This window comes from Thunnus albacares, chromosome 19, assembly GCF_914725855.1.
Source record: "Thunnus albacares chromosome 19, fThuAlb1.1, whole genome shotgun sequence".
Classification (NCBI taxonomy): domain Eukaryota; kingdom Metazoa; phylum Chordata; class Actinopteri; order Scombriformes; family Scombridae; genus Thunnus; species Thunnus albacares.
Window position 1 is genome coordinate 13717628 of NC_058124.1, and position 17138 is coordinate 13734765.

Here is a 17138-nt window from a genome sequence, read left to right on the forward strand (position 1 = left end):
GTGCTTGGAAATAATTACTTGTAAAAAAAAAAAAAAAAAAAAGAGAAAAACACCCCCACACTCCTGTCTCATTCCCAATTCAATTGTATGTGGACATGACGTTTCCAGCACAGATGCCCTTCCTCGGGTTTAATTCAAGGTGACTGTGTCATACAGTAAAACAGTTTAAACATCTGTGTCCATGATAAACTGTACACACACACACACACTGGAGGCCTATATCTATGTATAATTTATTTTTTTATTATTTTTATGAGCAGCCTTGCATTTTTTATCGCTAACAATGTTGTTAAATGTTATGCAGGGAGAGTTAGGATATTAAAATTAAAACATTTACCCAGAAACTAAAATGAGACATGAGACATGCTCTACTTACCTGCCACCACTGGAAGTCGCCCCCGCGCAGAAACAAACCCCAGCATCTTGTCACCATGGGAACAAGACAGGAAAGGAAAACAAATGGCTGAGTCAGTGATACGAGCTTTATATGGCAGATCATCTTCTTTAAATTTGAGTTCTAAGAAAATAAGCGACGTCCCTAAGTGTGTTTCTAGGTTAACAAAGCTGTCAGTCCTCTTGTTGAACAACAACTCCATCACCGCGCTTCCTGTTGAGCTGCTCTCTCTGCAACACGTGAGTCTTCTTGGTTTGCTCCGCGAGCTCATCTGTCTGCTGGAAAATTGCCAAGATAACACTTTAAATGTTTTACACAGCACGCAGGTTTGTCATTAAATACTTTTCCCTTTGCAATGTCTGCAAGCTGGCTGAGCTGAATTTGGGGAATAATGCCTTGAAGGAGGTTCCTGCTGTTTTGAGCCATCTGGAGTCATTGAAAAAACTGTATCTGTTCAGCAACCAAATTACAGTGGTGCCACCTGAGGTGATGGGTAGGTTTCTCACTGTTCTGTATGATTTGCACCTCGGTAGATTTGTTAAAAAGACAAAGCTGGAATTAACTTCTTTATTGTCATGCTTTACAGGTGGTTTACCAAACCTTGTGGTGCTCAATCTGAACCACAACCAGATTCAAAGACTCCCACCGGAGATTAGAAGGTAAATTTATAGCATCAAGACCTCCAAAAGTCCCATATATTGTACCTGGAATAATAAATTCTGAAGATAATTAGATTTAATATTTCTGCATGGAAGGCAAAATTAACTCATTTATTTGGTTGGTTGGTCACACAACGTCTTTTCACGATAAAACAAATGCAAACCTGTTTCTCCTCAGCTTGAGTAAACTTCAACACCTCAGTGTGCTGGACAATAAACTAGAAGAGGTGCCTGTTGAGCTCTGTCATCTCACTAAGTTGACTGAGATAAACTTTACTTCCAACGAGTTGTCTCAGCTACCTCAACAGCTGTACCACTGTAAAGAACTGACCAAGTTGTATGTAGCCAGAAACAAGCTGATCAACCTACCAGAGGTGGGTATTCAGTTCAATCATGTGATTTTCAACTTTTCAGGAAGTGAATTTTGTTCCCAGCAAGCCTGCGTATACCTGATAGAAACATTTCTACACAATACACAGTTTTCTTTGTCTTTCTTGTTTCTTTATTTTTCTCTATTTATATTCAGTAATGCAATTTGAATCCTCTATGCTGATGAAAATCAATAATGTGGTCACTTCAAGTTAATCCACCACCCTTTCCTCAAACCTACTGAACAAATGGAATCACAGTAGCGTATGTACTTAAATGAGGTACCTTTTAAGATACTATCTGTATGCTATTGTAGCCATGTTCTAACTTCAGCTCTTCCTTTTAGTTGTACAATTGATTGGCTACTTAACCAAACACTTGCCTGACATTTCACCCAGGGAATCAGGGCACTGGCAAAACTCCAAGTTCTTGATGTGGCTGGGAACAAGTTGTCCATGTTTCCTGTTGAGGTACAGTATGTACAGTATTATCTATCTAAAATTATGGAATAACATTCTCACGTTCTATGTTTGATAACACTGTCCAGTTTCACCTGCTGCACCTGAAGGAGCTCTACTGTGAAGGTAACAGGTTTGTGCGATGTGAGCCAATGCCGTCGGTGCAGGACTTGGAGGTGCTTGCATTAAAGGTAACTGAATTATAACACATTATATAATATATGTTACACAATACAGCTTTATGATGTTCCCCAGAATATATCAATGGTGTATTTGCAACTCATCGCATTTACAGTCTGTCTTCCTTGTGTCCCCATAGGAGCTGGTTGCCAGGTTTGTGTTGAGGGAGGACAGAAGCAGGTCCTCTCTGGTCCACAGGATGCTTCCCTACTACCCATGCCTCACTGCCCTGTTGGCTAACGGCAGCTGTTGTGCAGTGTGTTTAGGGCCCTTCCTCACCACCTGGCTGGAGTGTGTGCAGTTCATCAGTCTGAGGAAGGTTGGTTTAATGTTTTAAAGCATATTTTTGCATTACATAGTACTGTGAAAAATATTCTTAAAAAACTGTGAATAAAACAATATGATATCATGACACCCGGTAAAGCATATATGACTTCTATAGTACCACTAAATGTGTAGCACCACATGTAATCTGACAAACATACATGTGTTTATGTTTACATATGTGTATTTCAGAACATGAAAATGAAGAGTCTCTTGACCATCCCAGTGCGCGTGCTTCTCTGCTCATACAAGTGCTTTAACACGGATGGACACTCGTACTACGGTGTTGCTTCAAGAAAAATACAAGTTCATTAAAAAAGGTAAAGTTTATGATCTCAATAACTATCTCTTCTCATCGTTTTTGGCTAAAACAGTGAACAAACATATATATAGCCTATTTTGAGTTGAACACTCAATATTCACAACTATATTAATATGCCGCTATGATTTCCAGTGACTCAAATATTTCATAGATGTCATGTGACTGTTGTCACTAGGTGGCAGCAAATGAACATTAAAAGTTGTACATGTACTGTAGTTGTACCCAGTTTCAGTGTTCAACACAGGCTTCAGTTGATAGCATGTTGTCAACTACAGCTGTCATAAAGTTCACAAAAATAGAAAAAAACATTACAACAGCTAGATGTCATGTCTGTACATGGTGACTTTGCAAAAATATGTGGTTTACACAAACTTTATTCACACAAAAGCTTTTTATGTAAATACCTTGTTTTACTACAGATTGGTGGGTCAGTGCAGGTCTGTAATATATAACTGGCAACCCTGTAGATACTTTGACCATGTTTGTTCAACAAAAACTGTTATGAAGCCTCAACTATTTCATTTAAATTTTATTTTTAAATATAGATCCAGTATATAGTCACACACTGGCAAAAAATGACTGAAAACTTTTTCACTAAAATATATCTCTCACACATATTTTGGGTGTGTAAATCTAGTGGGATTCAATTCCCTTGTCAGTGCTGATCAAGCTGCACTGAGTCTCGATAGCTGCCCCATCTCTATCTCCATCTCCAGCCAGTGGCATCTGTTCCAACCTGCCAGACAAGAGAGAGATAGAGAGAGAGGGAGAGAGAGAGGGAGAGAGAACTTCATTTCTAGTAAATTAATTTCCCATCCACGCCTCCAGAGCTTGCTAGGTCGTTCGCTAGCTGCTGCGGCCGCTGCTGCGTGTGTCTACTGAGCCTCATGCATAATGCATCAGGTTTAATTGCAAACCCAGAAACTAATGACTTTGGACTGGTTAACAGCAGGGGAGCCATACATCTCGAGCAAACTGAATGAAAAATCAGCTCACAGGAGAGAAAAAAAGGAGCCTAGCCCCTAATTGATGAATAATTGAAGCGGCGAGCTACAGGGCATAATTGTGACATTTTGTTTCAATCAATTTCCAAGTGGTGTGGGCGAAAGTGCACTTAAAGGGAAAAGGCAATGACAATGAATGAGAAAGAAAGAGAGAGATAGAGAGAGCAGTCGGTGATGGAAATGGACATTGGGTCTTCAGTCATTGCAATGACATTTGCCAGGGCAAAAGACTAGACTCATTCAAACACAAAATGACTTTTTTTCTCCATCTCCATCTCACTCTGTATGCTTTATGTCAAACTCCTGCTATGCCACTGTTGGGTCACTTTTTCATTCCAAGTCAATGGATCCATATCATTTTAAAGTGATTTCTTTTGTTCATTTTCACTTCCCTTATTTTTAAAAAAGTCAGCCTTTTCAAAGCTACAGTACTGTCCATTTACAGAATAGAAAAACCATAGTGACCATTTGCTTAAGTGCAGGCGTTTGTGTATTCAGCAAAGCCTAAATTTCTTTTGCAGTCAGATTGGTTAGTTTACTGTCAGTTATTTGAGTATGAGGGCAGCAGGCCAAGTCAGGCAATGTGGTGGAACTAAGCACCACACCAGTGTGTCTGTCTTGGCCTCGTTGGCGTGGACTGGACGAAGCCTGGGGGTCAGGCAGATAAAGAGAAGCAAATGGGGTCGCTGGGGCATAACATCATCAAAACTTATGCATTTTCCATCCCAGAAATTAGCCAATACATGGATTTTGGTTTATTTTTTTAATAGGTTTTAATAGGTTCAATGAATTATGACTAAACTATAATTTATGTTTGCAGTAAGCTCTTTTGCATCAATACATCAATGCTCTAGCAAAAAACAGAAATCAATTAATGCCTGACTGTATCGAGGTACAGAATGAAGACACTTTACACCCACAAGTGTTGAAAAGTTATAAAAATGTTATCCCTGAATAACTGAATTGGGTACCATCACATTATCCATTAAGTTCAACTCAGGTTTATTATGAATACACTGCACTTCACAGGGAAATTTTGCTAGGTTACATCACTACAGACTTTGCTCTCCTGCCTCCAGCACTGGAAGAGAGCTGTATGTTCACACGTCTACATTCAAACTTTTTAAAGACTTAATTACCATTACTAAGATTACACAGACGCTACTTTGTTCTGGGGTAAAATTTTTACCATAAATGATACATAACATCGCTAAATATTCAGTAGATTTCCATAATGGCATCACAATGGAAACTGAAAAAACAGTTTTTGAGGTGTGTATGTCCACATGGCTGATAAATAGGTCATTGCGTTCTGCTGGCACCACACTAATGGGTGAAAGGCCAACAGTATGTGCCTTCTTGCAGGCAGCAGATGTTGGGTCCTGAAGCAGTGGAGCAGCAGCAGCAGCAGCAGCAGCGCCACTAGCTCAGTGGCCTCGGGACTTGTCTGTTAGTCAGTCTGGTGTCTGGTGTCAAGCTTTCTACATGTATTCACACACACACACACACACACACACACACACACACACACACACACACACACACACACACACACACACACGCCTCTTTAACACACTGCAGAAAAGCAAATACAATCACTCCACCCACTCTGCATTGATGGCACATCATCAAGATAATCTTGCCCCCATCGCTTTGTTTTCATCATGTCGTTTCACAAGACACATAGTCGCACCCCCACATGTGCGCAGACACACTTTTTCCATATCACTGAGCTGTCCCTTATGATTGCCATATTCAGAGAGCCCTGTGTTTTTGTACAGAATATTTCTAAAAGCCACGCACAGCTTGATTGACGTCTATGGAAATGAGGAGGTTGCATCCTCAAAGGAGACACCATACGGATGGGAGCAGCACACTGACGAGAAGCATCTACAAAAGGCGCTTGTAAATTCCTGACATGCCTAGCATATGTTAATGAGCCATTCTCTCGCTCTGATATAATTACTGCGAGGGGATATTGCCTTTGGTGGAAATATCTGTCTCGTGTGGCATGGCTACCTCTTGGGGGTGAAAAAAGTAAAGAATGATAAAGCAGCAGGTGCATAAATTCTCATTTACCATGCTTGGAGGTAAAGAGAGTGATGTTGGCAAATTCACTCAGGATGATATATTGGAGAGAAGGCACGTTGGGTTCATTACATACCTCCTTTGTTAAAACGTTTTCTGCAGTCTTGTATCGTTTGTTGGGGGGTATTTAGTCTGTCTTGTCATTTGGAGCATTTGCTTAGGATGTCTTTAGAGGAGCCTATGGCTGCTTGAGCTCACATTGCATCTTGGGGCTGGCAAGACAAAGTGATATGTTGGCTAAAAACAGAAAATAGGATTCTAGATGTGAGCAATTATTGTAATGGATATGATGAAAATGTGTGTGTTTGCTGCTGAAGAACATATGAAACCATGCTTTGATTTCTCTGCATCATCAAGTCTCTACATTGTATGTTAAGGCTCAATATATCATTTGCATGGTTATCTGTAGTTGTCTACACCTCTTTACTGCAAATCTCATCCTACTAATTGTTCCTAATACTGTTTTACATGCATTAATGAATCCACACATTTAAGTTTTATAGTATTAAGCTTAAACAAGTATGTGCAACTGGTTCCAGTAACAAACACTGTCTAGCAAGACACCCCTACTGTAGCATGTTTAGTCATTTTCAGAAATCCCCCGCAGCCATGATTGCGGTCCTCACCTCAGAAGAATGATTTGACACCGGCTCACCCTGATTTCTCCCCTTCTCTGCTCGGGCTGCAGCAAAGGTGCTATTAAAATGAGTAGCATTGATTGCTGAATTAGGGGCTGTGTGAGTGTAGAGAGAGAGAGAGAGAGAAACAGCCATTTGATAGCAAGCGGTAGGCCAGTGTCATAGCCAGGAGTGTGCACCACTCCAATCAGTAGAATCTATTGTCTTGCATCGCTGCCCATGACAGATCTTGGTATCGAGCCACTGGCAGAGTACCAGGGTATTGTCTGGTTGACGACTGTACAATCAATTCTGTTGTGTCACTAATGACTCTGGGCACTAGGGGGCAGTATGATTCTCTGCTCCTGTGCAGATGGGGGCAGGAGATGCCCTGATGCACAGCACACTGAGATATATGCCTGATGGATCTAAGAGATAGAGCAGCTAATAAAAGCAAGAACAATGAGCTGTTATTGAAATTCAAAGTATAATTGAAATCTGAGCATCAGATCAGGGCGTCGTAACACATGTGTGACTTTTAAATCTAATAAGTGCAACCAAAATATGAGAAAAGGTGAAAGTCTCCATATACTCATTGATGCATATTAAGAGAAAAAGAGAAAAACACCAGGTGTCCAAGACAAAAACTGTACTATCTCATCATCAAAATCAACACTATAACAAAAAAGAAGTCTTAATGTAGATTAGAAGGTGCAGAAAGACTTGAGGTACATTAGACTATAAAATATTTGACTCTCAAACTGCAACAAAACAAAGCCATCCAGATATACCAGTCTAGTAATCCAGCTTCCTCCTAGTCTTTTTTCTTCTTTTTCACATATGATATATAAATACAATATATAAATAACAGTCTGAATAGTAGTGAGTTAACGGCCCATCCTTTGAGGTTACAAGGAAGCGATGCCATTACTGAGCCATTCCTCATTAGGGGAGTTTCAAGACAAGAGCCCGGCCATCAGGCCAGCAACCTCTCTCTGGCAGTTCTAGGTCAGCACCAACCACACTGCAAAAACACCATTACTACGCTGCATTTGTCGAGGAAATAAGACAAAAACACTGCTGCAACTTCAAAAGAACAAATAAATCTTTAATCTTGTGCATCTTTGAATCTCTTCGAAAGTTTCCTTGTGTTTGGCAATAATAGGGACGGTGGGGAGGGACGATAAATCTGTGTTTCTGTTTGTTTGGGAGAGAGTGTTTATTTATTTGGGAAACATAACTGGAGGGAAAAGAGGCTGAAATAGATGTAGATGCTGCATTATATTTTGATGTTACTTCTGATATTTCACACAGTAGGATGCCATGTCGTTTTGACGCTGTCATTTTCCCAAAATAGTCCTTTATTGTATTGGATATGAGTTTCTTTTATGCTAAGGTTTTGATATTACTCCTCGCGATGTTGTCGGCCTCTTATTTGAAATTTAGATCCTCCAATTCATATATGCATGAATGTTTTACACTATATAGCTACATTATTTGATTCATTATTTGAAACAATCTGGCATATTAATTCAGCCTGTCAGATACACAGTGGCAAACCTGCTGAGTCAACCCCACAACGTCTTTCAATTCCAGCTCCACTCCACTCTATCATCAGTATGATTGACGGCACGCCATCTCGAAACCCAGTTTGAGGTCATGTGATGGCCACTGGAGCATGCCCAGTATAGCGGAGCGGCAGGCGGGTGGGACACCAGGTAGCAGCATCTGGTCTCCGGGTTTTTCTAGAACACACACTGCCTTTGGCGCTGCAGGCTTGGCTGGCCGAACATCTGTCTGCGATGTGCAGGCCGGCTGGATGAGCAGACCCACAACCCAACCCACCCAGCCAAATGAACGTCCTGCACAAATGAAAGTCCTTCAGGAATATGTGGTTAATATCTCTGTTATCTCAATATGACTTTTTTCAATCCTGCTGTCATTATTTCCACTTACGTCTTGTGTAATCTCTCAAGATAAAAAACACATTGTTGCATGTTTAGTAATGCTTCATTTCTTTTTACAGCAAATGTTTTATTCCAGCACCAGAGTATTTACAGAGTAACTGTTGCCTACAGTGATAAAATGGAAACTAAAATCATACTTTGTGCATATTTCAACTGCATATTTGCCTTTGTTGTCAAAGTTGCCACATATGTCCTTCAGTTGTAACTTTAAATAATTTTGCACGGCTCTTAAAATAAAACAGACATTCATACAATCTTGTATATTGTAACATTTTCTTGTTTGCACTAAACACAAAGTACAGCATAGGCTGATGGGAAAGTTTTGCAGGTATTTGAGTATGAGATAAATTAAAATTTTGACCTGATGGAGGATCACCAAGTACAATTCACCCTGAGGGGAACATGAATGTCAAATTCTAGGGAATTCTATCAAATAGTTGTTGAAACATTCACTCAAAACCATGATGGTGCTAGAGGAAAGGTCAGGGAATCGCTAAAGTCATTAGGATTCATTGTCTGTGAACAATGAATGTCAACCTCTTGGGACCCTGAATGTCTGTACAAAATTTAATGGCAATCCATCCAATAATTTTTGAAATATTTCAGTCTGGACTAAAGTGGTGGACCGACGACAGACCGACAAAAACCTAAGTGAAAGCAGCCCTCAGCTCACTCCACATGTTTTAAATACCACAATCATTTTAATGGTTCTAACTCCCTCTGCATCTTTTACATATAATCTCAAAATTCATAGGTTACAGCAGCGTGGGTAGAGAAAAGAGTTTAGTATTTCTGTGTTCGTAATGACAAGAACCTGCTGAGAATCAAGAGGCAGCAATCGTAACCTTGCCAGGATAATTGAAGAAACTTTGCAGCCACTGTCATGTCAATCAAGCATTCATGTGCTGTCTCCCTGTGAAGAGGAGTAAACATTTCCGAGATAATTAGGAGAGAGTTCAATTTGACAAAAGGCAACCATTTGCATGTGGTTTAATGAATCCAAAACATTCTGTATGGGACGTTGCTTTTGTGTGATTAACACACACACATGTTGAATTTACTGGAAAAAAAAGGTGTTACCGGCCTCGAGAGAAGCTACAATTACTTGTTACAGTGTTGCCACAGCTACTTCTTCCTGTTGCTACGTTATTTTAGCCGAGTATCACCAGTGCGAGTGAGAACAACAAAAACACCATCACAACACTTCACACAGCTCAGACCAACAGAAAAGAGCAGCGTGATGCATTGTGCCCGCTTGCACCCTTCCAGTCCAGCCTTGCCGACAACAGATGGCCGTTTCTCCCACAATGCCACGCGGTCGCAGATGCCAACAGAAGAGGTGACAAACACTCTGCAGGTGTCTGTCCCTCTGCGGCCACAGTGTGTGCACGTTTGTGTGTGTGTGTGTGACAGGGGGGACAAAGAGCATCTTTCTTGCAGGGAGAGGAGAGTGTAATTGATAGCAGAGGACAACCTGCAGGAAGGAAGTGCCATCATATGCTAAATGGATGGGTTGGCACAGACTGGCACAAACTGTTGGGGACAGATGCAGGGGAATTCATATGAGTATGTTAAAAGTCTATTTTCCTAACAAATGATGAGTAGAGCATTATTTCCAAAAGCTCTGTGATCTGTCTGATGACTAATATTTGAAAATTAGCATCTAGTGTGCCATTCCTAATGTAATGCCTTCACATGAATCACATTCTTTGTAACTTTTGTAACACTTTACAGTACACTGAGCAGCAAATGTATCCTGTATCACTGTATTATTTCATGCTGCAATGTAGGGCTTCTTTTGACAGCGCTGTGCAATCTGTTCCCTTTCCCTGTGTGCTGGCCAGGCCAGGTGTGGTGGTTGGCAGGGGCTAGCAGAGCCAGGTGAGCAAGCTGCTGGCCAGGTGCCCTCCAGAGGCTTGCTAGACTGACCAGATACCAGATGGCTGTGGAGCACCAGCAGGCAGGCAACACACACACACACACACACACACACACACACACAGACACACACAGACACACACCCGTGCATACATGAGAACACACACACAGTTGCTCATGCAAGTGGACTTTTTCGCACATACTGTATACACACACACTCTCTCACACTCTCTGTTGTGTGCAATAAAAAGGAGAGCATCACGAAACATTGCAGCCCTCCAGTGAGTTTCGAAGTGAAATGCTTTATGTGTTTTTACTGTACGTCTCTCCCAGCGGCTGAGGTAGTAGAACTCATGCACAACCCAGCGATATACAACTCTCCCCACCTCAGCACTCACATAAATGTCACTCATAAAGTCTAGAGCTGGACTAGATCAGGATGAATTTTCGTGAGTTTATTGGACTCCAGTTTTGGCGCTAAAATAAATACTTCAGCATGTGAGTCAAGCTGCTAATGGAAACTGTTGCTTAGAGTTTGAAAAGATGCTACAAACAAGGGAATTATGTTCTTCTTAAAATGTGGGGTTGTCAACACTTGAGCCGTTGGTGTATAACCATACTATGACTGAATTTTTCATCAGGGTTTTTTTTTGTCATACCAAGAATAATCTATGGAAACTGCATCTTTCCAAGTTGCTTGAGCACTATTTTTTTAATTAATCTAAAAATTCACTGATTAAAGTTGCTTGAGAACAAGCATAATTTCATCCACTCTCTGGCCACAAGTCATGTTTTTTTACATCATATGAAAGTTCTTCAAGCATACTGTATTTAAAGGCATAGTATTTGCGTACCAGTAGTTCATCATAACTAGACTTGCAGCTCTACTGTTTCCACACAGCCGCCCACATCAGTAATAGACTGCTTTGGATCCAGGGGTTGCTAATCTAGAGCTTTGAATTTCAGCCCAAACCCGATTAGTCTGACTCTTTGGGTTTGGCTTGATTCAGGATCTAATTCCCTCTTGAATAAGGTCAGGTTTAATTTTATTCATCATTTCCCCCCCTAAATTTGAGTACCACTTAGTCATTTGTATGAATTTGAAATTCAGTATATTGAGTATAAATATATTGAATTTATGAATCTAACATTATTCTTTATGTGATGTTCTGATTTTCACTATTTACATTTGTTTCTAATAAGCAGCTCTGCAGTTTTTTAAAATTTTATTTTATTTTATTGCCATTAACACACATTAGCAGGCAATTAACATTATAAAACAAAACCACTTTGAGATTGGGCTTCACTTGACATACATGCATATATAGATGAAATAACACCATACAGGGATCGAACACACACATCTGCCTAACTATATATATATGTACCTGAAAAAATTATACATCAAAACAATAAAGTACAAGATTTCTAACTAAGGTAGTCAATAATTGATCTCCTTTTAAAAATAGGCAGTTTTAGTTGTAACTAGGCAGTCATGTGGTCCATCATTTAACATGTTTGACTTTTTGTAACCATTGAACAATCATGGGAGGGTTAGGCTTCATCCGATTAATAGTAATTATTTTTCTTGCTACCATCAACAAAATATGCAGAGTATAACACTGGTCTGTGGTAAATAGGTGCTCAGGTGATACTTCCAATAAGAACAATAGCAGGTCCAGGGGAATGTCTGTCTCCAGAATTTTCTCATTTCTTTTTTGATGTTTTTCCAAAGTGTTTTTTTGGACAGTCCCAGTCACCGACCATACTACAGTTTCTCCAGAATTTGTTGGGAGAATTGCTTTTAAAGACACAAGCTGTCAGCGGGCTGCTAAAGAATCTCATTTTAACCTTCCAATCAAATTCTTTCCATGACTGGCTCACAACCCCCTTGTGACATCTAGAACATATGTTTTCCCAGGCGCCATCGTCCACTATTGTATTCAGCTCTGGTTCCCGTTGTCCTTTGATATGTAGAGTGTTATCTGATGTGTCTAGCCTTAGCTTATAAAAGCTTGCAAATATGGGATATTTGTTTTGTAGATGTATGAAATGGGTTTCTATATTGGTTGGTTCTCTTTTAATATTATCCCAGTCTGTGTTTTTTGTGATATAGTGTCTAATTTGTAGATATGTATATAAGTCACTCGAGGGTAAGGCTAACTTGTCTTGGAGTTGTGAAAAAGATTTAAATATATTCTCATCAAACAGTTGGTAATTGTACTCAGCCCACTTGCAGCCTATCTTTTATAAGCATTATCACACATGGATGGAAGAAACTCTATATTTCCTACTATGGGCATGGCCTGTGACAGAGCTATAGCTCCCCTCAGTCGCTAGCTCTGCAGTTATGATAGCAAGTCAAGTGAAACTTTAGATGTTAATAGGATTTGGTTCAGGTCGGGTTATATCAGGATCTACACCTGGTCAAATAGGGTTATTTCAGGGCAGAGTTTTTAAATGTTAATATATTCCATTTACTCATATCCACCATATCTGACAAGACCTGACATCATCTGAAACTAATATCACCGCAGTACCTTTACAGGTTAAAACAAGAATCTGTTTAGACTCAGAACTAATTCCATCCAGATTTATAATAGCAGCCACATTATCTGAGACATCTATATGCTTGATATCACATACATAACCAGTTATAAAATACATATATGTAGTGTATTATATCCAGCCTCAATACAGAAACAATGACAGCCATTTCTTCCACATTAACTGACGGTTCATTAATCACACTTGTGGGCCTGGCTGCGAGAAGACGGATCGGCCATCTGTAAATATTTATTCAGCATCTCTATAATTAAACAGAGCCAATGCATCATGTCAGGCATACATGTCTGATGACGACGGCTCACACACAGCGCTGAATAATACAGTGCGGAACAGCTTGGTCAAACATTTGTTGTAGATCTGAGAGAGAGAGACGAGACAGACGCAGAGAGCTATGAAGTGACGAAGGATAGATGAGTTCAACATGTTAGCATAGTAAAGGATGGATTGATAAATGTAAGACGTCATTTGACAAAGAGTGATAGCAGAAAAGAAATCAACAGATGAATTGATAAATACAAGATGTTACAGGAGAAAGAAGAAAGATGAGCAGCAAGGAAAGGTGAATCCAAGATGTCAGAGGAAAGAACACAGAGAAAGAGAGCGAAAGAGAGAGAGTGGGAAGGCCCGATGGAGGAAATAGTTTCATGATGGTCCGTCAGTGGCTGTTAGACTTAATGCAGCTCTGCATTTATGGAGTCCCACCTCTCAGTGAAGGAGATGAGCTGGAACCAGGATTAACTGGTGTTTAACCTACTTCATTCTCTGGATCTTGCTATTTGGGGGAAAGTTTAAGCTGTTTACTGATGGCATCTGAAGTGATGATCAAATTATTCTAGTATTCTGTATGGGTGTACGTGGCAGAGAGAGGAGACGAAAGGTTCTTTGACTTGGTGAGGACATTTTGCAAGTCTCATTAACAGTTGGTCAATTTATAGCTGGCCGAGTGATATAAAGAGTGACTGAGTGACTACGGTTAGACAAACAAATTAGACTGATATTAACCTTTTCTCTGATATCTGTGTCTTTGGTCAGTAATGAGAGAGGGGTTCTGCAGCTCCCATACAAGAAGTGACCATATTTTGCCCCTTGCTCTTATTATTATGTTGGATTCAGATCACTTTGTTAATTAAGCTAAGTCAACACTACACATCAACACAACAAAAACTTAACTATGTCACTTATCATATCAAAAAACTGACAAAGTGACTCTCAAATTTCTAATACAATGCAGGTTTATCTAAAAGGTTCTGTAACCAAACACTATAGTTAGGGTGGGTTTGACCTGCTAATGCTAACAGCATCTGTGCTAAACTCTATTTTAAAGCTCCATTATGTGACTTTTGAGCACTGCAAGGCAGAAAGTAGACTCCTTGATATATTAGCCAGATGTAGACATACAACACATGTATGTCTATATACTGTACATTTATAGTATATACTTATTGCATAGCATTTCTAAAAAGCATCACTACATACAAGCTACATTTCTTGTCAGCCCAATTATTTACAAAAATGTGGGAATCTGCAGCCTGTAAAAAAAACATACTGGTCAAACAGGCATGAGCTGGATGAGAAACATGACACAGTCTAATTGCAGGGATAGAGTTTAATGTGGTTCAGAGTATCTAAGTTTAAGTCTGCTGTATGTTTTGCTTGTTTATTTGTTTATGTGTTTGTTGTTCTTGATGTACATGCTTTGTGTCTCTGTCTGTCTGTAGTTTGTTTATTAGTATGCGGATTGTGTCGGGTTTTTAATCCATATGGGAACTGCCATTTCTGATCTGAGACATTTCTCGCAGATAGAACAACGTTGCAACCTCCCTCGGTCCCCTGACAACCAACCCCGGACAATCTTCATCCATCTTCCTTCTCTCCCACACCAATCAAATTTGTGTGCCATGGGAGAGTATAGAAGTCCCATGTATATTTCAACACTATATCTCAGCCAATCTGCATTGCAAAACTCTGAGAAATGTGACATTTAGAATGAAAAATTGATTTCACAAACAAGCCGTTCACCAATAAATAGCTTTTAATCAAGATGATGGCTTGACATTCCTGTGGTGCTTCTATCACATTTTAACATTTTTATTAATACATGTCTTTGGAATTCATTTATTCCATGTTGTCATCAGGGACGACTTCATGAAGAGCGCCACAATAAATATTCCATTGGCCCTGTCATGCTTTCTTCAACTCTCTTCAACTTATTAATATGAAAACTTTTTTAAGCAATCAGGACAAACATACCAAGTAGAATAACACATTGGAGAAGCATCTAGAACTCAGTAATGTTAGTATCGCTACTGTGAATGTGTTTCTTCTCAGGACAGCAGGAAACAACCAAGCAAGCCCTGAAAAAACTATTGGTAATTTTTGTAATATCTAACTGATAATCCAATACAGCAGTGTTGTATTCTTTCAGACAGATTCTTTTTTCATATTATATGAAACTACATGTTACCACTATGAACAAATGACCTTTTAATAGAGAGAACAAAACTAGGAGGAATTATTTATCTATGCAAGATGTTCCATCATTTAAAAACTACACAGATAGGTAAAAATGGAGAAAGGTCATAGCTGCTACATAACTTATCTGACCAAACACGGAAGTATGTAGCCTGATAATCAGACTGAATTGTTTCATTTCATTATTTGGATCACCAGAAAAATCAGAGATGTGCGTAGCAATTTAGAGATCTGGAACCACACCTGGAGGGATGATGTATCTTGGCATTGTGTTGTGGATTTTAAAAAATCCCTGACAGACTTTAAGAGAGTGTTGTCAAAATAAAGTAGGTTACAGAGTTTCTATATTCTAATGCCGTGTGCACCATTTCATTGGCCAAACATTTCCTGACTTATAAATCTTTGAACAGTGCTTATATGGTATTTGTAAGCAACAAATTACATGAAGTCATAGTACACATTGGGGACATTTGTTCAACTCTGGTGCTAATTTATTTTAAAAAATATGTTGAATTATATCTGCACATGCAGACTTTTTTAAATATAACAAACCCAACATAAACATTGCATTTTGAACCAAAAAATATTTGGGCATCAACCCAAAATTGACTGCATCCTGTGACGGAGATTGCATGTTTATTGTTCACTAACTTTTGCAACTGTGCTGATTAGACCTCTCAGATGGGGGGCTAAATTTTGGTCTCACACCTAAAACAGTTTTTTTTTTTTTTTTTTAATCATCTCTTGACAGAGCACCCTTGACAGTTATGACGTCCCCAACCCATGGCACTTACTTAAGATTACAGACCACTGTTAAAATTCATGGCCGGTGTAGCGGCACCAACCCAAAGTTATGTAATTTACTTATATCAACAACCCATCCATGTCCCTTTGCCTCTTAAAAGATCCTACAGTCCCAAAGTGTACACACACACACAAACACACACACACACACTCACACATACCTCACATGCTCCCTCAGAGAGATGGATGGCATGCATTCCCATCGCTCTCCTAGGCCAACATCCAGGTGCGCAACAGCTGGGGAAGCCAGGGGGAGGGTGTTGGATAAGGAGGGATGGGAGAGATGAGAGAAGTGGGGCCAAGGGGTGTAAAGGATGCACAGGAATAAGCTATAAATTTCCTCAGGAGTGCTCTGGGTGTCTTCTTCTCTGTCCGGACAGCAGTGCTAATCTATGGTGTTGCTGTTGAGGTGAGCCCAGTTGTATCCTGCTGTCACATCCAGCCTGATCAGGCACACATGGTCACTGTTACTCTTTTTACATCTGCTCAGAAATTCTACTCTGTCTTTTTACTGTCTCTTGATAGACAGGAATAGATGTTAGGGTGAAGAAAGAAAGCAGGATGTCAGCTGTAGACAGAAGAGAGAATAAAAAAGAACAAAAAGCTGGAGATTTAGAGAGTGTTGGGTTAAGAAAAAAGTAACTACTGAAGTAACTACGTGCCTGCCTTGGTGTTTCATTTAGGTTTGGAAACGATACAGGTACTAAATGCTCAGATACTCTCTGCATGTTCAATGTGGTGAACAGTGAGTGACGTTCACTTTTTGATATATGACTGTGATTTTGCCCAAAGTATGCAACTTATGTTTGATAGTGTATTCTATGTGCCTCCAACGCCGTGAAGAATGAGTTATTGGCTCAAAGGCCCATTTTCAAAGAAACACAACACCATCCTTTTTGTGTTACATAAATGGACAGGTTTATTTATTGCTGTTCAGAATGCAGACAGAAAGATTAAATGTAGTGAATAATGTCTAGAGCAAAAGAAAATACTTCTAGAGGTCACAGACAGTGAAAACAACCCACAACTGAACT

General features: G+C 39.7%; 1 protein-coding gene across 2 annotated transcripts; it reads left to right on the plus strand.

Moving 5' to 3' along the window:
- The first annotated feature begins 348 nt into the window (after positions 1-348).
- On the plus strand, positions 349-10347 carry lrrc69 (leucine rich repeat containing 69). Of its 2 annotated transcripts, none has more exons than XM_044334793.1 (9): positions 349-633; positions 761-887; positions 981-1053; positions 1232-1427; positions 1821-1892; positions 1970-2071; positions 2200-2379; positions 2577-2704; positions 10227-10347. In XM_044334793.1, the coding sequence occupies exons 1-8, from the start codon at positions 364-366 to the stop codon at positions 2697-2699; spliced, it is 1143 nt and encodes a 380-aa protein (XP_044190728.1). In that variant the 5' UTR covers positions 349-363; the 3' UTR covers positions 2700-2704; positions 10227-10347. The 2 variants fall into 2 exon arrangements, with proteins under 2 accessions (XP_044190728.1, XP_044190727.1); XM_044334792.1 differs by lacking the exon at positions 10227-10347 and adding an exon at positions 8012-8636.
- Positions 10348-17138: the final 6791 nt, after the last annotated feature.

Excerpts from the sequence above, each read along its gene's own strand:
- lrrc69 (XM_044334793.1), top strand. The coding sequence starts at position 364 with ATGCTCTACTTACCTGCCACCACTGGAAGTCGCCCCCGCGCAGAAACA. Across the intron at positions 1,054-1,231 it reads CTCCCACCGGAGATTAGAAG|CTTGAGTAAACTTCAACACC; the intron begins GTAAATTTATAG and ends GTTTCTCCTCAG. Across the intron at positions 2,380-2,576 it reads AGTTCATCAGTCTGAGGAAG|AACATGAAAATGAAGAGTCT; the intron begins GTTGGTTTAATG and ends TGTGTATTTCAG.